The sequence below is a fragment of the Pygoscelis adeliae genome, unplaced genomic scaffold, assembly GCF_000699105.1.
Source record: "Pygoscelis adeliae isolate BGI_AS28 unplaced genomic scaffold, ASM69910v1 Scaffold367, whole genome shotgun sequence".
NCBI lineage: Eukaryota > Metazoa > Chordata > Aves > Sphenisciformes > Spheniscidae > Pygoscelis > Pygoscelis adeliae.
In genome coordinates, this window is record NW_008825149.1 from 500,417 (window position 1) to 519,470 (window position 19,054).

General features: G+C 40.6%; 1 protein-coding gene across 1 annotated transcript in view; it reads right to left on the reverse strand.

Annotated features, from left to right (window-relative positions):
- Positions 1–17,560: 17,560 nt before the first annotated feature.
- Positions 17,561–19,054, reverse strand: part of ST18 (suppression of tumorigenicity 18, zinc finger) — a 173,988-nt gene continuing 172,494 nt past the window's right edge. Inside the window, exons 22-23 of the mRNA XM_009328314.1 lie at positions 18,516–18,659; positions 17,561–17,701 (exon numbers count right to left, since the gene is read on the reverse strand). Coding sequence (XP_009326589.1) covers positions 17,561–17,701; positions 18,516–18,659 — 285 coding nt within the window. The remainder of the gene's footprint in view (positions 17,702–18,515; positions 18,660–19,054) is intronic.

Sequence of the window (19,054 nt, forward strand, 5' to 3'; positions counted from 1 at the left end):
GGAGTTTTGGTTTTCTCTGGGCCCAGGGGAGGAAACGCCACCAAAAATAAATCAATGTTATCTTTGCTAATCCCCAAAGAAAAAAGCTGATACAACACATTTTTATTTTGTGCGCATAAGCTATTTTTCACTAACTCAGTCTTTTTGTAGTGCATGTCAAAAGGCAAGTAGGATGGGTTTTATTGCGGTGTCGTCCGTCCCCCCCCCAAGGTGTTCCTTAACAATGAATTTAGGAGCCTTTGTTCTACGCAAAGGCAAATGTCTGCTGTATGCCTTCAGAGATCTACACGCACAGGCTTTGTAAAAGAAAGAGTACACAGAATTTCTCAGGGTATGTCAGCTTCTATGAGACCGAGCATCTCTTCAGTAACAAGAGAAGCAAATGGAACAAGACACAGCAGGAGATTATACTTGTCAAGTGGAGGAAATAGCACAACTGCCTGCCACAAAGCCACCTCTGCCCCATGACTGCCTGTACAGCTCGAAGAGACAACAACTTAGACCAGTAGTGCTTAAAACAGTGATATACAGGAAAGACCCAATAAATCTTCGGAGCAGGAGAAGATCTAAGAAGAATTTTCTCTGTTTTTTCATCTTGGCTCACTTTGTCCCCCTGCTCTGTACTACCAACCTTCTCACAGGTTCCCCTTCTCAGAGGCAGCTCTGGTTTGGGTTGCCATGTGGGTTGCAGGAGAGAACAGAGCACATCGCTTTGGCAGTGGTGGCTTTCCTAAAGTGTCAAAAATGATTTTTTAAAGGGGAATAAACACCACGAAAGTGGCATGTGAGGTGGAGGTTGGGATGTAGAGTTTGGGGCATGCTAGAGATGACAATACATGTAGGATATTCACATACATGATCATAAAAGGTGCCCAGATTGTTAAAGAAAAAAGCCCAGTTTTAAAGTGTTTGAGAGCTGCTAAGAAAGGCATTTGAAGGAAATGAATAGATATGCAAAGGCCGTGTTTGCTCAAGAGATCAGGCAACTAAGCAATACTAAGACAAGGTGTTCTGCTTAGCATCATATCCCACCGCAGGTGCATCTTATGGAAATGAAGTAACATCAGAAGCATGTACAAAAATGAGAGTTGTGCTGATTTTTCAGTGCTTGTAACTAACACCTGAATCTGGTCCAAATTTATCCAGTTCTGCCAATGATCTTCAACAGTTACTTCTGAGGATGATAATCACTTCTTTTCCTGATAACTATTCACTCCTTGAATCATTTCAGAGTAGGAAGGAGCACATCATTGAAGACAAAAGAATAGCACCACCCAAAATGGAGGTAAAACATATCATTTTTATAAACCTTTATTATTTTTTTCATACAGAAATAAGACTTGGGGTGTTGGGAGTGTTCCAACAGTAAAATACTTCAGCAGCTATTAGACACCTGAGATTTCTTTTTGGCATCACTGAAGAAAACAATTTAAAGGCCCAAGATATCCTCATTACCAGCATCCTTTAATCAAATGCCCAGACCACCCAACAGAGATACTTAGAAAATATATCGGGTTTATATGTTAAAAAAAATAAGAAGGAACACACTATGTTTTTTTCTAAAGTCAACGAAAACCTACTTATTTTAAAGTGATTCATTGGAAAAGCCCAAACACCAATATGATTTTGGGCTTGTTTTATGCTTCCTTTTTATTTAGACAGATGGTGATACTCTTATGTCTATGAATAATTTTTATTCATGCACACTTCAGGAATAATTTCACAAAGTTAACAGTGGTACTTGGGAAGGAAATCACTTTCCAACATCCCCCTTTTAAGGGTAAATTTTTCAAAGGCACATAAGTGACTTAGGATCCTACATAATTTTCAAAAGTGATTTAAGCCCCCCTAGCCTAGTTTCCTCACAGCCAGCAAGATTTAGGATTTGCAGGGATTTATTTAGACGGTTTTCAGCATTGTTTGGCAGAGGAGCACAACACAGCTCCTTGGCCGCTCGCAGCTTGGAATTTCAGCACCAACTTGAGTGCCTGTTTGCAGCTTGGGATCCCTTCACGGGAATTGTTAAGCTTGTAAGAAAGGGATTTTCAGCTTTTTAAGGCAAACAGCTGAGCAGGGAACTGCCTAAATTAGCCAATAGTGCAAGGCTGAAGAATGGGGCTTATGTGTCTAAGCAACTGATGTGATGCCAGTTTAGAGGTGGCTCCCCTCACCCAGGATCCTTGGCTGTGAACTCTCTGCCGGATGTGGGCACCGCAGCCAAGTCAACTACTTAAGCAGCCTGTGCCCTAGTTGTCAAAACCTCTGCCTGTATTGAAGGCCATTTCTGCTGAGCTTATTCTATTATTCTTATTATCCTTCAGCCGTCACGTAGGCTGGAGTTGGCCTTTCCTTCCATCTAGAGGTGGCCTGCATTTATTTTTCTGCCTGTAGTCCTGGGAGAGAGCATGCCTCAAGCATGCTGAGGATACTGCTGGCTGGGTAAGACACTGATGAAGGGACTGTTTTGGTACCCAGGCTAAAACCCCGGTGTCAGGGCTTGCAGGACCTCTGTTTGAGGCAGGGCTCAGAGCAGCTCATTACTGTGGTGCTGAAGTTGTGATTAGGCTGATTTGAATGTGTCAGATAGCAGCAGGTGGGAAGGTATTATTACTGATTTGCACTGATGGTTTCACTGAGATGTGGTTTTAAAACTCTCAGTGAAGCCTCTTCAGGTACCTAACTTGGTCTTATGATCTAACCCAAAGGAAATGAATTGTTTTTGAAAATGGGATTTATTGCAATACCCTATTTATGCTGAGATCCCTAAAGGTGATCAGTATCGTGTCAGCATCAGTAACAAAATATTTAGATATCTAAGTATTTCTGCGAATCTGAACCTTACATGCTTTAAAAAATTGTGAGTGCCTATCAGCATCCTCTAATACCTAAATGTCCTTACAAACTTAGCCCATAACTCCCTTGAAACTTTGTTTTGTTTAATTGGAAGGAAGTTTTTGTGATTATCATCTGAACTGCAGTTCACAGATTGAACAGTGAATAATTGTAAACATATTCAAAAGAGTCTAAAAAGAACTTCTTCTGAGTTAACTGTTAAGCTATTAACTATTGAGACAGCTGCACTTTCTATTTTAAGCTTCGTTATAATGGAACATGGCTTTATTATTTCACAGTTTGCTTTGAAGTCCCGCCACCTATTGGTTTATCAGAGCAATGATCAGATCAGCTGGATTTCTCCCTGTGAAACCACAAAGGAAAATGTGTCTTACAACATCAAACCCTTAAGCAGTAAGAAATTAATAAGTGATCAGAAGTAACTTAGCCCCTTTGCAATTGCCAGATAATTTTCTAGTGCTATATTAGCACTCCATCTGGACAAGGCAATTGCTAAACTTTAGTTTCTGTCATTTTGAATTTGAAAAAAAAACCCAACCCTCTTCAAAGATCGAAACACTGAAGCCCTGGAATCTTACTCAAAGGATTTGTAGACTTCCCTAGAAAAGTGTACATATGTTTATTGATGCAAAATAGATTTAAATATACAGATATGCATGCACTACATTTACTTGTTTCAAGCCAAGCTGCACATAAATAACTCATTTCTTAGCTGCAAACAGATCAATCATTCTGCCTGTATTTGCAAATGCATTCTTCTACACCACCAACACACTGCACTGTGAGAATATTTTAGAATTCTCTTTTAGCTTATGTTATCCTGGTACCACATTACTTACAGGGTCCTTACTACGCACTCAAAAACTGTTTAGAATGTCAAGAGCATTTGGGGAACGACAGCAGAGCACAGACAGAAGCTAAGAGGTACATGAGCAGTGCAGGACAAAAGTCTAAGGAATAAGGAGGAAGAAACAACTGTACAGAAACAGAAGTAAAAACTGGGTGAAAACCTGTTTATTTCTAGACCTTCTGGTACTGAGATTTTTGAAATTTTGTTAGGAAAGTGAGAATTTTTCAAGACATAGCTGAACCTGCTTTTAACCTTAACTTTTCTTAAGGCTTTGTTCAGGAGATGCTTCACTCTTGGATGGTTACCTTTGTTGCCTCCGATACCTGATTTCTGCCTGGTGTCCTCCAGAGCAGAATAAAACAAATAACCACATGAGGAGAAGAGTTTTGCATCTAATGAGGGACAGCCAGCCAGCCAGCCAGCCCTCTGCTTTCCCTGCTAGTACCAAAGCAGCACAGGCAAGGAAGATTGTGCAGAGGAAGCAACGATCAGCTTGTCACAGCTGCAACATAGGCTGTATAAAATAAGGCGTCATTGTCAACATAGCTTGCCCTGACAACTCAAGCAAGTTGTGTTGTGATTATTCATGCAAAAGGGTCTGGATGGAGAAAACAAAATATTTTAAGAAAAGGCCTTGAAAAATATATCACCAACAAGAAACTTCCAATCTGTTAACGGTTCTTTAAATATCGGGGACATGAAACTGCTTAATTCACAAGCCTTGCTGTCTTCTGTTCATTATTTTGTGTACCCAAAAGAATTCACTAAAGTGCACTCCACACGATGACAGTGTGACAAGGGCCAATTTGTGAATAACTTGTCAACAGCTTGAATGAAACTCTAGAAATCCATAACAGGTGCTCGATAGCTATAATCGAGTGACAGATGGATTAGATACATGAAACCACAACAAACTGACTGAATGGGAGACGGAGAGAGAATGAGGGTGAGAGTGGGGGAGGTTCATTAACTATAGAAGAGAGCAAAAATACATGAATTATTAAAGAAGTGGCATGAGCCAATTTGTGTGGATGCTTCCTGCTCATCTTCATCAGGCCTGGGAAGAGGAGCTGCAATGCCAGCTACTACACACAGCAGCAATGGTCTAATATCTTGACTCTAGGCAGGGATGTACCAGAGCTTGGCACTGGCCTTGATTGCAGAAATCACTGTTATATTTTAGTACACACATAAGAGCTGATTCAGCAACGTACTTCAGCGCACGCCTTGCTGCAAGCGTGTGAATAGCGCCATTAAGGTCAGCAGAACTGTGTTCAACTCACACTAACATGTTTAAACATCTTGCCAAATTTTTGTTCTCTGTTGCGGGATTTAAAATACAAGGGGATGAATCCTGGCTAGTGTAAATTGCTACAAGCTCCCTGGAGCCCTGGGGACTGCTGCCGTAAGAGTCTTTAGTGCTGCTCAAGGACGCATCCGTGTGCACGGGCAACGATGGACCAAAGCTTCTCTGCAGGCTATGAGCGAGGGGGTTGCCATCCAGGCCAAACCTGGGTACTGCAGGTCTGTCCCTGTGCCAGCAAACCCAGCCTGCCTCTCCTGGGAGACAGAAGCTGCCTGCACCCACCCCATAGGCTTTTCCTGGTGGGGGTCCCACAACGCCATTGATGCCCGACATCCTGTGCTTTAAGCGCCCAGCGTCATCAGTAGGTGCCTGCTGCTCATGCACCTTTGTGCCAGGTATGTCAGAAAGTTATATTTAGGCTCAGCAAGGACCAATTCTCCTTAGTCCGTGACCAGCCTGCGTCTTCTACCTGGCCCTGACTGCAGGCAGGAGCGGGGCTCCTATTACCACTCTTCAGCTCTCTCTTTCTCTCCAATGGGTTTTTCTTTAAATTATTTTTTTTCCTTTAAATTAAACCTTCAATTTCCTTATTTTCCTCCTGTGCACATTGCTTAATGCCACAATCCCAGATTTGCAATCATTCTATCCAAACAATGCTTTTCCACAGCTACCTATTAAGGGAACAAGCAAAACCTTGACAGCTGGTTTGCTTTTATAGAGTGACCTATCATTTTTTTTCCTCACAAATCTTGCTGTGCCTAGTATCTTCCCTCAGAGAAAAATTTATGAAATTTTGGAACCTGTTTAGATAATGAATAAAATACAGTTACTGAATATTTCAGGTGCAAAATCAAGACTTGCTGTTGGTAAAAAAACACTAGTAACTTGATTTCTATTCTCTTCACCACAAATGTCATGTAAACACATGAACCAAACTACTGCTTAGAAAAGGAATTTGCTGTGTAGTCATTACTGTACCAGAAACCCCTGTGATAATCAAATACAGCTACTTTACAAAAAGATACAGGATTTGAACTCCTGACATAGTTTAATCTTCTTGTACTTTGGCATAATTCTTATGTTTTATGATATATTAACTCCTGTCATAGTCCAGGCTGTTCTGTTTACCTAGGGTGAGACTGTGCTCTGGCTGCGTGGACAGTGATCCCCAAAATGTCACACTAGCACACTCATATTCGCATGTTAACCTTGAAACAACAAATCCAAAGTGTCAGAATTAACCCAAGGAAGGTACCGTATCATACTTGAATGCCTTTGAGCTCCTAGCAATGAAGAAGAAAGTTGAGCTCATAGATCCAAAATGTAAGGAAAAGGCAGTCCTGTACAAGCACATAAGGCTTGTGCATTAATTAAATCCCATTTTATCTCATTTAAGCTCTACTTCATAGGCTTTCTGCAGTGCATAGCTGCTTGCCTTGGGTGAGAGAAAGATTTCATTGTAAGCTTTTTTTTTTGCTTTTTTTTTTTTTTCCCCTGGCTGCAATAACGTTCATATAAAGATGTGACCAAGAGACTGAAAGAGCATAAGATAAGAGATGAAAAAATCATGAGCTCTGATAAGGATACTCAGCTGTCACCACTAACCTGGTGGTAAGCAATGATAATATAATGGCTAATGCCACTGCCTAAGATAGAGCAGGCAGGCACGTGTAATGAGCAATAAAAGCATATTAAAGCAAATTGCAAATCCATGGAGAATCAATCATATTTCAGTCTCTGGAAGAGTTTGGGTGCCTGGGGTAGTTCTTAACCATTGCTTCTATAGAAGCAAAACAGACTGGAGGAATTGACCTTAGAAAAAGTTTCCTGCTCAGTAATTGAATTTCCTAATCTTGTTCAGATCTGACTAAATGTCCCTCTATTTTGGCTGAGAAACCTACTTCATGTATATTAGCCTTGGTTCTAGCAGGGTTGCCCTGTTCCAAAGTTAAAAAAACCCAAACTGATTGCATGCTCTTATGACTATCCCTCCTTTGTAATGCACACTGTAATTATCACCATGTAGAAAATTTTGCCTGTCTACTCCACAGCTGCTTGTGGGTGAAACAGCAACTCTATGTGAGCGAGTACACAGATGTTCAGCTATTGAATCACTTCTTTGCAATCCAGGCCTGACAATAATTTGGATGTCAGTGATCTTCAAACATCTGATCCAGTGTTGGCTTTCTTATTTTGAGAAACCAAACCAAATCAAATCAAACTTCGGCCTTGTGGATTTTAAAGAACTGAAGCAAAAAAGTGAATCCCCATGACAATTGTGTAGACTGGGAGAGACTAGCAGTTGCACCTTGGAGCTTCAAGGAGATGCTTATTTTGAATCTCTCTACTTTGCCTAACCTTTTTGAGGAACGTCAGTAACACAAAGTAGGCAATGGGCTGCTTTCACTGGAATGAGCATTTATTGAACAAACACTGGACAATGTTGGTGGGGTTTTTTTGTAGTTGGTAAGCCAGGTACAAAAGCTCTGTCTGAACTCCCCAAGACTTTGTGAATGGCTATATCACTGATTTATGCTTGGGATCTCATTGAGAGCCTCCTAGAGACCACTGCAGGTCTTGCTCAAGTCTACTGCTAACAGCAAGATTAAAGGAACATTATTAGTGCCCCCATTTCACAGATAGAAGGTGAGACAGAAGAAGCACCAACTTCTTCATAGTTGTAGATTCATGCACTTGTGTGAACAAATGGCAAACAAATGTCTGCACAAATCTCTCACTTCTCCATAAATAGATGTGAGAATTTGCACATGTACCATTTGCACATTGTAAACTGTTTGAGGTGTAAATAGTGTTTAAACCATGTAGATTTGTTTTTCAGACTCATCCTGTTAAAAGACTTCCCCAAGATCTGTGGGTTATAAGAGTTAGAGCCAGGAACAGCTGCAAGGAGAGTACCTTTTCCCTGGCATCATGAGAGCAGCTGTTGAAAGAGAAGGTGTTCTCTTAATTGGATACTATAAACAGAAACCGGAGACAATCTGAAATGATTCACATTCCAAATTTTTCAAAATCCACTCACATAGATGATTAGCCTCCTAGTAGCCCATATGAACAATGGAAGGACTTTAGAAAGCCATTACTTTAGCTTAAATGACTTTTTACTTTAGCTGATCTGTCCTGAGGACATCAATTTCTCCACAGTTTGATTTGGGTTAGTGCTTTCAGCTTGAGCCAGAAGGGAAAGGAATAGAAATGTCACACAAAAAGTTTCCTGCATAATTCACCATCTTCCCAGCCAACTCATGTATACAATTTCTATGTCAAAATAAAGGAAGCATGAGAGCACAGTTTTCACCCAAAAACATTACCTATAGAGGTTGTCTTCTGGGCGAAAAAAAACAAAAGCATTATAAAACCTTCCATTAAACCACTCATTCTTTATTATTAGCATGTATCACTGATGTAGGGATTCACCCTAAGTAAGGACTGGGTCTAGGTTCTGAATTTACAAAAGTTGTTTTTAAATGACCATGAAGCCAACCATAATAAGCGTGACCAGACCTCCTTATATTTAAACCTGAAGTTGAAAGCTGCCCTTAAGCAAAAATCCATGTGTAAGTTGTAATTTCTAGGTCAGTTTGAGACCTGGAATAGCAATATTTTGCTGGGTCCTGCATTTCAGTGTTAGAGCTGTTCCTGTGTTACTGGGGTGTGTGCACGGAAGTGCATGCGGGTGTATTAGAAGAGGTGATGCACAAACTTCATGATAATTTTCAGCTCTTCTGCATCTTTCTGGGATACCTTAACTTACTGACTGGCTTCAATATTGCATCTTACTCTGAAGTGGACAAGAAATCTAAAGGATGAAAGACTTGAATCAGATTTCAAAGATAAGTATTCATTCCGTAGGGGAAAGAGAGAGGTAGTATTAAAATTTTGGAGGCTGAGCGCTTGTGTCCCCAGGCCAACGCTGTACGTTCAGCAGCAGGCTGTCACACCCTAATTGCTAGTACCTCTTTGTGAATCAACATCTCCAAGAAGCCAATTCTCCGTGATGCTTCTTTAATGTACATCTTCTCATTTGCCCCACGTATATTTCAGTTTGCCATCTGATAATTGGAATTGTGTGGGTAGCAGCCGGTACCATCTGGCTTGTTAATAAGTAGAGGATAAAAATGTCTAATGCCTTGCTCTACATAAATACAAGAATTACCCTACAAATAAACAGCTCCCTAAAACCTCAACTGATGAGAACAAAAGAAAATAGTGTGGTCTTAGCTCATTAAAAAACCCTGAAGAGAGAATGAGAGAGCAGTGGGAAAGCCTCATCACTTCCCATCTGAAGTTTTAGTGTAACTAAAACATATGGGAAAAATAATGCAAAATTAAACGTGATAATGCACTTTTCACACCAAAACATATTGGGCCACTATACAAATGATGCAATTAAAACTGCTGCCTTCAGGAGCCAAAACCTAAGCTGAATAAGTACGGTACAATTAAAGTTTTTGATTTAAAACCAGTGAAAGATTTATCATAATGAACCTCAGAATTGAGATAATATGACTTGGGGGCATCAAAGCTAAGCTATAGAAAGCCACATGTCCTACAACGTGGAGTTAGAATTGGAAGACTGACATCAGCAGATTTTAGGGCACAGAAAGGCTTACAAGTTCATTTGCATGTGAATGGACAAGACCATGCAAAATCTTGCATGTAAACAGTGCGGTATTGTAATCAATACTTTAATTAACAGGAAGGCAGTGCAAAGCTGTCTGCATTGGGGAAATAAACTCTGATCCCGTAGGCTGGATGCGAAAGCCGCACTGTTGTATTTGGAACCTGCTGGAACTTGTACAGCGCCTTATCTGAAAGGCCTCATACACATCGCGACAATGTCCTCTAATCTGGTAATAAAAAGGGCATCATGAACGGCGGCAGCCAGGCCCAGCCAGCGATGGCTGCAGTCACGCTATGCTCCCAAGATGGTGAAAGGAGATTTAAGCCTCTTGCAGAAAAAAAAAAAGGGGTTGCCTCCAGCCTGGCCTGGATGGGGACGGGGGAAAAGGGGGGAAGCGCAGCTGGGCGGCCGATACCTGGCTAGGGACTGCAGCAGCTGGGGAGGTGCCAAAAGGCTGAGGAGAAAAGGCACGCAGCGAGCACCTTGGTTCCTCCCCCGCCACCAGCCACCCCCACGAAATCTCAGCCTGCGAAAGCAGACGCGCTGGCAGTTGGAGTTTTGCACTGCTGGGGAGTTTCCGCAGCAAGACTTTGCCTGCCCAGCGGGTGCTGTGAGAAACATTCACCTTCATTCTTCCAGACATAAACCCATCTCGGGGTGAGTCAGAGCCCAGATGTAGTGTGCGTTTCCCTAGGAAGCAGGGTTAGTAACACTATTCATGATGATACCATAGCAAGCTGGCGAAGGTATTTAGTTTGGCAAAACATGAAAAGACCCACATTTGGAAAACGGACCAGTTCTGCACTGGGTGGGAGCTGATGTAGCCTGGCACCCGATGGACTCCTGTGGACTTCTGCCCTGTGCCCCTGACCCCATCGCTGTCACTATAAACACAGGAGCTACAGTCACTGCTTGCCTACCTGCTTTCTTGCTCAAATATTTATACTCGTGCATAAGACTTGTACCGTTTACATCCCTTGACACTGCACCAGGCACAAGAGTGCAGTTCTCTGGCCAACCTTACACTAACTCTTGCTGCTAGTCTGGGTTGTACATCGTGCTGATCAGGAGCTGGCCCTTGCCAAACAGAATCTGTAGCAGCTGAGCCTCCCTCCTCTTCCCTCTTACGGTGAATCATAATTTTGCTCTCATAGCAATCAGCTGGTTTTTCAGAAAATCCGTAGGAGCTCCATTATTTCAATAAAAATGCTTCTGCTTTTATAGCCTTTGCTTCTGTTTTGAAATTTAGCTTCTGCATTTTGAAAATTTAGTTTCAGACTGACCAGCAGCACTAAGTGGAAGATATCTTGAAGGGAAACAGTGTAAGAAGCATAGGAATAAAATGAGGACTGTAATAATGCCTTAGGAAGGGAAAAAAAGAAAAAGAGCTAAATCGAGATGATGGGCTGTGCATAAGAACTGATAGTGTTTGAAATAGGAAATGTGGGGATTTCTAGTGAACCTGTGGCGTACAGAGCGGAGCCAGTTCTGGCAGGCAGAGGAACTAAACCAGGGCAGCAGATCTGAACGCCTCAGCTGGTACCATGCAGCACCTCTAAAACGCAGGGGATGAAGTGATTGCATCAGAGTTATAATGACTGTCATCGAGGCATTTAATATGTAGTGCGGTATTGCAGATATCTCTCATCAAACACAACAATTACTACTGTGAAATTGCTAGTATACTGCTAGTTATATAATAATAGCTTCTATATGCTCTTAACACATGTGGTTTGGATCTTTCTCCCTCACTGTAGACGCATGCACGTACTGCATGCTCCTATGTAAGACTGGCGTTGCTCATTCCTAATACATTTCAGAGTCGTCTTGTTTCACGGATGTGAAAACAGAGCTAGAATCAAGTGTCTTGCCCAGTGTTACCCAAAAGGCTGACCAGGGCCTAAAGCTGGGTTTCCTGAGGTGCCATTTTGACTCCTGCCAGCTGGGAAACACAAGACGTCCCCTCACAGCCTTCAGCACTGCTGCTCTACATGCGGTGCCTCTGCCACACATGTCTGTGCAAAGAGCTCGGCTCTTCGGTCTATGGAGATGGCACTGCATTTTTTCTCTGAAGGAATTCGATTTACACACGGTTTCCCGGTAGGTGTTTATGAGATTTTTAAAACCTTCATTCCTTCTCTAAAATCTTTTTGACCAGACACCAGGATTAAAGAAACTGACTTTGTCTCCCAGTTCTAGGCAATTCCCTCCCAAGGGAACTAAGCTCATCCTGCTTCTAAAGGATCAAATGAATTTCAGCCCAATAAATTTGAAATCAGCATAGAACCTAGATCCTAATCCAGATTTTGCTTATTATGTCAGAAGTAAGCAGGGGGTACACATGAGATGGTACATATGACTGTAATTAAAGAAGATTGCAGGCCAGATACTTTAAGCCCCAGCTCCAGCTTCAGCAGCAATGACAAGGAGCTCTTTGGACGGATGATATCTTCAGTTAAATAAAGAATGAGGTTCAGTCCTTTGTTTTTTCTTCTTGTTTTATTTTCCTTCAGAACCGTAAAAAAGGTGTGCACAGACAGTAAAAGAGGAGTTTGCTTAGGGTCAGAATTAGGCTTGGGGTAACACCAATGATATTTTATTCTTCAGTACCTGGGATGGATGCAAGTACCCACCTGGAATTTTATGGTGCGCTGTACATGCAAATAGGTGTTAACAAGACATATATAACAATTCTATGAAATAAAAATATGAAAACTTAGTAGCTAGTCATTTGGATTGTCCAGAGAAGGGAATTTTGAAAAGGCCCTGCTTGGCAAAAATAGCTGTGCATTTAGCTTCTAAAAATGAGGCCCCTTCAAGGGATGTGAAGCTGGGCACCAAAATCTGGTGCTGGGGATCAAAAGCTGGTTTGGAAAAATCTTGTGCAGTAACAGTTTTAGGAGCAGATACCAGCAACCTAAATAGTAATTGTTATCACATAACTGAAAAGTCCTGAGATTTACTTGGACAATGTCCCTGGGAACATTCGTTGAGAATGAAATGCAGTTGAAGCAATTTGTACCATGAAGTCAGACAGGAAATCAGACTAATCCTTGGTGAAATTATGCGTAAGCTTGGCTGTCTAAGACTTACTAGAGCAAAAGAGACAGAAGAAAACCAAGCCAGAATGAGATATTGAAAGGTACTGAAACTAGGTCACTGTCCTACATTACACAAAAGCTAAATGGAGCTCTATCATCCCACAGTATCCTCAGCGAGATGCACAAAGGACTTTGCTGCAAATCTCCCAGCAGCATCCAAGTTATACAGCTGCATAAATCATAAGGAAATTTTAAGCATAGCAGAAATGCCAAGACAGGTAGAACATATAGCACTGAAGGAACTCGGGAGGAAACGAAGGGGATGACTTCTTTCATAACTCTGCATCATTGCATGATAACTAATTCCCATCAAGAAATCCTGTGACTTATTAAAAAAAAAAAAAAAGAAAAAAAAAGTACAATATAAGTAGGATGAAGGGGCTATGAGTGGAAAAGCCATGACATAACTAGATAGATACCCTAAGCCAGCAGGAAAGAAGAGGTGCTTAATTAGTAAACAGAAATAAGATTGCAGTGGAAAACAGAATCTGTTTTCTACACCATAGACTCAAAAACCTTCATCATAATTAGTTAAGAGACAGGATAGACTTCCTGAGCCGATAGGACAGCAAATGTTCACTGTTCTTGCTCCCCTTACTTCTCTTTGATATTTAGAGCTTCAATTCCATTCAAGCTAATTCAATCAATGGAATTTATATATTTTTAGTGAATTAAGCACTTTTCCCCTTTCTATAGGCATAGATACAGAACAATTATTAAAAATGGAAACTTCAGAAGATGGAAATGGTTTGAAAGGTTATTTCAAGCACAACATTTTTTGTTGTTTTGTCCCCCCCCCCCCAGGCTTATGTTAGTTCAGTAATGAATATGGCTTAACTGTTTACATTATTCTTCTTTAATGGAGAGAGACCATCATTTCAACACTGAAATAAACATTATCAGAGCAAGTTGTTTAAAGATGAATGCAGGAACAGTCTTTAGCCAATAATAATTTAATCAATTAACTGTGGATATCATATTTCCTATCCAAAACCACTAGGAAAAGTGTTTCTTTGCTCACAGTCCCTGTCTCAGGTTGCTGGAAACATTTGAGAATACAGCATTGTTTTCTTAGGTGTACGTAGAGCCTAAGATCCTCATACCACTGCCCTCCCCCGATCTTACAAAAAACATATAATCAGAATTAGTATAGATCTTTAAAAAAATGAGCTGTGGGGAGCTGCCTGTCTGACAATAAGGCCTTCTAAATTTGTAATTTGAATTTAGGCACTCAGACAAAATCAAAATGTTGGCCTCAGTCTTTATCTGTTTAGCATTAGGGCATATTGCTAAGGGAGACCTGTTTCTGCTTCACCTGTGATGTGCGAGAAGAGACTATCCCATTAGCGCCTGCTGACCTGAAGGTCTACAGCTGAAGTTAAATAGCAATTTTAAAGGACCCTGAAAAAATATTATTTTATATTCTATTAAGAAATATTACTTAAGTAACTATTAATTGCTTAAGAACCAGTTCATCCTGTCCTTGGATAAGTGTCCTAGAGCAAAGAAAACTCTGAACCCCAGCGGAACAGAGCTTGCCAGGGCAGGTCTGTCTCCATCCCAGTTCTTTGCTGACTCTACAGCTCCAAACTCAGCAAGATTTGTGAGTATCCAGGATTCATGTCATGATCCGAATTTTGAACCTCTGCTCTATTTAAATGCAGGACACGACAGTTTTTCTAGTGTCAGAGTCCATTTTGGTTATCTAACTATGTCTATTCAAATAAATAATTACCACCTACTTTATGGGCTTTAAATTTACCTTATTTTCTAAATGAAATTTATTCTTGGTCTATCCATGGGAAGTCAGAATCTGAGACAAGAAATGCTCCCGAAGCCATTAGCATGCATCCTAAATAAAACTGGCCTGTTTTCGCTACAACGAGCAGTGAAAAAAGAAAGTACATTAGATACCGGAAATATTGTCTTTCTAAAACCAGCAGATTTTTATTTGTGCAATGTCTAAGAACTGCAAATCTCAGCAGAAAATTGCACTGGAACAGTGGGTGGTTCCGAACTGCTGGAAACTTTACAATGGCTTTTATGTTTAAACATCATTTAGCAGCTGTTAAAGGTCAGCACAAATCCTGTGCTTTATCAGTATAAATGAAGTCTACAACTGCCAAGAAAAGAATGCATTAAATAATGCAGTGATCATTTTCTTGATTTTTTTTTCCCTTCAGAAGTGAAAAGGAGCTCTTCAGCAGTTCCATTTTTCTCCTCCTTATTTCAAATTGACAAAGTAAAAGACTAATTAAATTATTTATACCAGAAATTTACTTACAGGGATGACACATTTTGTACACAAAGCAAGTAAAACATCTGACACATTGTATAGTGCCAGGTGCAGTTAAGAAAGTGTAATACAAGTTGGCATCTAGAGGCTAAAAAACCCAACAAACTTGTTGCAATGTTTCATTATCAATTTTATTTCCTACCATACACCAAATGTACAGCACAGAACACAATTTTGTTGTTTTGATGTAAGAAATATTAATTGTATGAAGAAACAGTATACAAACTACTCCAAATTAAAAAATGCATACATCATTGCTTTTTACAAAAGGTCTAATTTACAGTATAGCTCATCAATGCATTTAAACACAAAAAAAAAAAGAAAAAAAAGAAAAAAAAATCAGTGCACATTACAAAACACATCAAGTACAAGGGAGGCAAATAAATACAAACATACTTCACAGAACATCCTGAGCAAACAACCAAACACAGATAAATTAACCTGAAGCCATAGTAAATCATAATAATAAATACATAGGTCAGTAAGAGATTTTTTTACTTAAATAAAATATATAACAAATTTGTTAAAATATTTAGTAAATTAAATTTTAGTCTTTGTAATGAGTGAACTCATTTTGTATGCATTTAACAAGTATAACAAATGTTCACTTTTTGTTTTTTTAGCAAGAACAATAACTTTAATAGCAAATTTTTGTTTGGTGTCCTCCTATTTATATTAGACAGCACATATGGTAGCTTTTGAAAAATCGATTTAAAAATAAACACAGCTCCTAAGAACATACATTTTCCCCTGTCTAAACTAAGATCAGAGAGTTGAATCAACCCTCAAACAAAAAGCAAGCCCCACCTAATGCAGAACAGTGACCACAGTGCATGAGAGTTGAATCACTTTTGAATAGTACTTTTGTGCAGGAACAGTAATAATATAATTGTATATGTCAAGCCTGTGAATGCCATCATATTCAATCTAAATATAAATGAGGCTAATAAAAATAAACACTTTCATTATAGCACGGAAAAATTAAACACACGCTAGATCCATGTATACATTTACACTGAGGCACATATGCACATGAGGTGTGTGTGCATACAAAAAAGGCAGTTTAGCTGGTTGTTTATACCTTTTTCTTAAAAAAAATAAATATAAAAAAAACTTTTGAAACAATGCTTAATTACTTACAATCCCTGAAATAGACATTGCCTCTGTTATAGCAACCGCTACTTTCTGACGGATTCAGAAGTTCCGCACCCAGGCTAACCAGATACCGAGGCGCACGCCGGCACCTCCGCGCGAGTGCTCGTCTGTCCGCACCTCCGTCTGTCTGTATGCTCTGTAGCACTTGGTACCCTACCGAAAGACTGGTAACAAATTCAGGATCAACCTAGTCTTAGTGAATAAGGATAGGAGAAACCAGTCACGGTGTTGCTACCGTTCGTTCAAAGAGAAAAGCAACCACCGTTGCGCTGGAGTGGTATTGTTCCTCTCCAGACCGCTGCCTTCTCAGCTGCCGTTAAGTTCAAACCAGTATTAAATGCCATTTCAGGGGAGATGTGTTCGATTCATTATGTACAAAGCCTTCAGCTTGGGATGTGTTTGCGTTTTTAAAATCCAAAACCATAGCAATACTGGTCACTTGGTTAAAACCTCAACGTCTCGTAGTAAAAAAGTACCAGTCCTATCACATGACCCTTCTTGTTTAGAGATAATTGTCATTTCCCTCCATGAGCTAAGTCTGAAAAAAACTGCAGTGGTAAAATAAATCTGAAGTTCTCTTGAAACATTTTAAATAATCATTCGCATAGGCTAAATCACACAGCCAAGTCAAGTGCTTTGCTGATTGCTATATTTCATTATTGCTAACGTATTCTTTAACACACTGTTTTCCAGCATACTGTGCTTTTAAGAGCCCAAGTTCCCCGCTAGTGGGCACCATTTATCTTCTCATTCCATGCATCTTCACATCTCATGTTACCGCAAACCCATTTCTGATACAAAGCCATTATAAAAAAGCAGGATGTGAGGAAAATAAAACTAGAACCACGGTTCAGTCATTTGTTACTTTCATAGTTTTTTTTTTTTCTTCCTGTACAAACCCAGCAAGTTATTTAATTTACAGTATAACTTTTCAGTCTATTTAAAATCCCATTGGAAAATAAATTAATAAACACATTTGTAAAAATATGGCAGGCTGCAAAAATGTTGTTAAAAGATAAAAAAAACAACTCTTTGATTAGAAATAAATAAAAAATATAAAAAATAGTTGCACACACTTTTTACATTCACTTTACAAAAACTGAGTGCAAAAGAAGAAAAAAAAAGAAATTGTACTGAAATAAATACAATATACTAACAGAGTGCATTGCTGTTAATACAAATAGTCTGTTGTGTTTTTATTCTATTTTTTGTGTCAGCTGGGAAAAAATTAGTGCAATGTTGCAATTGTAAATGCAGCATGGCAACCTACACCCCTTAGCAGTACATGAACTCCTAACAGATCCATCTGGAGTTTACTGCTGTTAAGTAATTTCTGTTGCCCAGCAGCTTTCACATCCTACACATGGATGCCCTTCACTGCCTGTTTGATACTTTCCAGCAGAGCTTTGCATTCGGGGGAATAGTCCCGTTCCAGATTGCTGTACATGTCTGTGAGTGTATTTACATATGCTTCAAAATTCTGCTCACTGATTGGCCCCTAAATGAAGACAAAACAGATTATAATTGTAGGAGAGAAAATTAAGGCCAAAAAAACCCCCAAACACCCAGCCCCAAAGCATGGAAAAGCAGCGATATGGCAACTGGGGAGAAGTTGTAAACAGGGCAGCCATCCAAATTAATGGAGGGGTTGTAGAAATGAAGGGAGTTGCATGTGCTGGGGGAACCACACACTCTCCAAGCAAGAAAAGGGGTTGGGGATATTATCGTCAGTGCAACTTGCTTTTTTTATTGTGGCCTGTTTGGCTCTGGGATTGTGGCTGACATCCCCGTAACTGTCCTCACCTAATCTCCCAGCAGCACTCTTGAGACTGGGAAAGGGGACTGTAACCCTGGAGACCTAAGCACCTTTGTGGATTTGGCCTGCGTTTGCAAGTAAGACATCAAGGACATGGAGTTTTTGAAGTAGGTAGAGGTTTATTGGCTCCAGAAAAATCGCCTGTATGAAACAGGTTAAAGTTTTGACCTAGGCGCAGAGTAAAGAAGGATTCTTGGTGTGAAGTTTTCACTCTTTGTGCAGGGTGGACATTCAGATAGGGAGGGACGAGGGAAAGGCCTGTCCTGCACAGTGCGGTATAGCGCGGAGATACCAGGGCTGGCTCAGTCCTGGAAGCAACTGCGCCTGCTATCATACAGATTTCATGATCCAGCATCTCTGCAAAGTAAATTAGGCTAAAAGAGCTCTCTGCTAATGCAGCTCCAGTGCTCCTGCTGGTCCCTGAGCTTGCTCATCTGCTTCAAGTACTGGTAAAACAGTCTCAAAGAAGGTGCAAAGCTGCCGGCTGTGGTCTTACCATCTGTGGAAGCTGAATGTCAGCGAGGCTGGAGATGAGGGCTTGGCTTAAGCCAGCTAACTCCTTCAACAGGCTCTCGTTGTTCTGCTCTATGAGTTTGTTCTCTTCTTCTATTGTTTTCAAATTGCTCTCCATAGATGTGATCTAAAAGACACAGGCAGGCACAAACACACAGACAGACCCTTGGCAGCGTTGCAACAGCAGTTTGAACCCAAAATGGCAGTTGTGATTATGAGAGGGGCCACGATGAATCTGAAACTCAGGTATGGGTTTTTTAGGATAGGCGTAACTTCTGCACAGAATAGTCAGAGCAAGGAAGAGGTTGTATTCGCTCTGAACTGATGGACTTTTCTGCTGGTTCACGGAGAAACCTTGTGGCAGAGAGACACTGCAGGGTGCCCCGCAGCGTGAGGAGGAAATTGAGCTCAGGGGGGAAGGTCAGTGTGGAGCTGGGATGGAGAGTGTGGCCGCAGGGCTGGTGGAGGGAAGGAGAAAGGAGGCTGATGTTTACATTGCTGTCCTGCTCTTACAGCATTCCT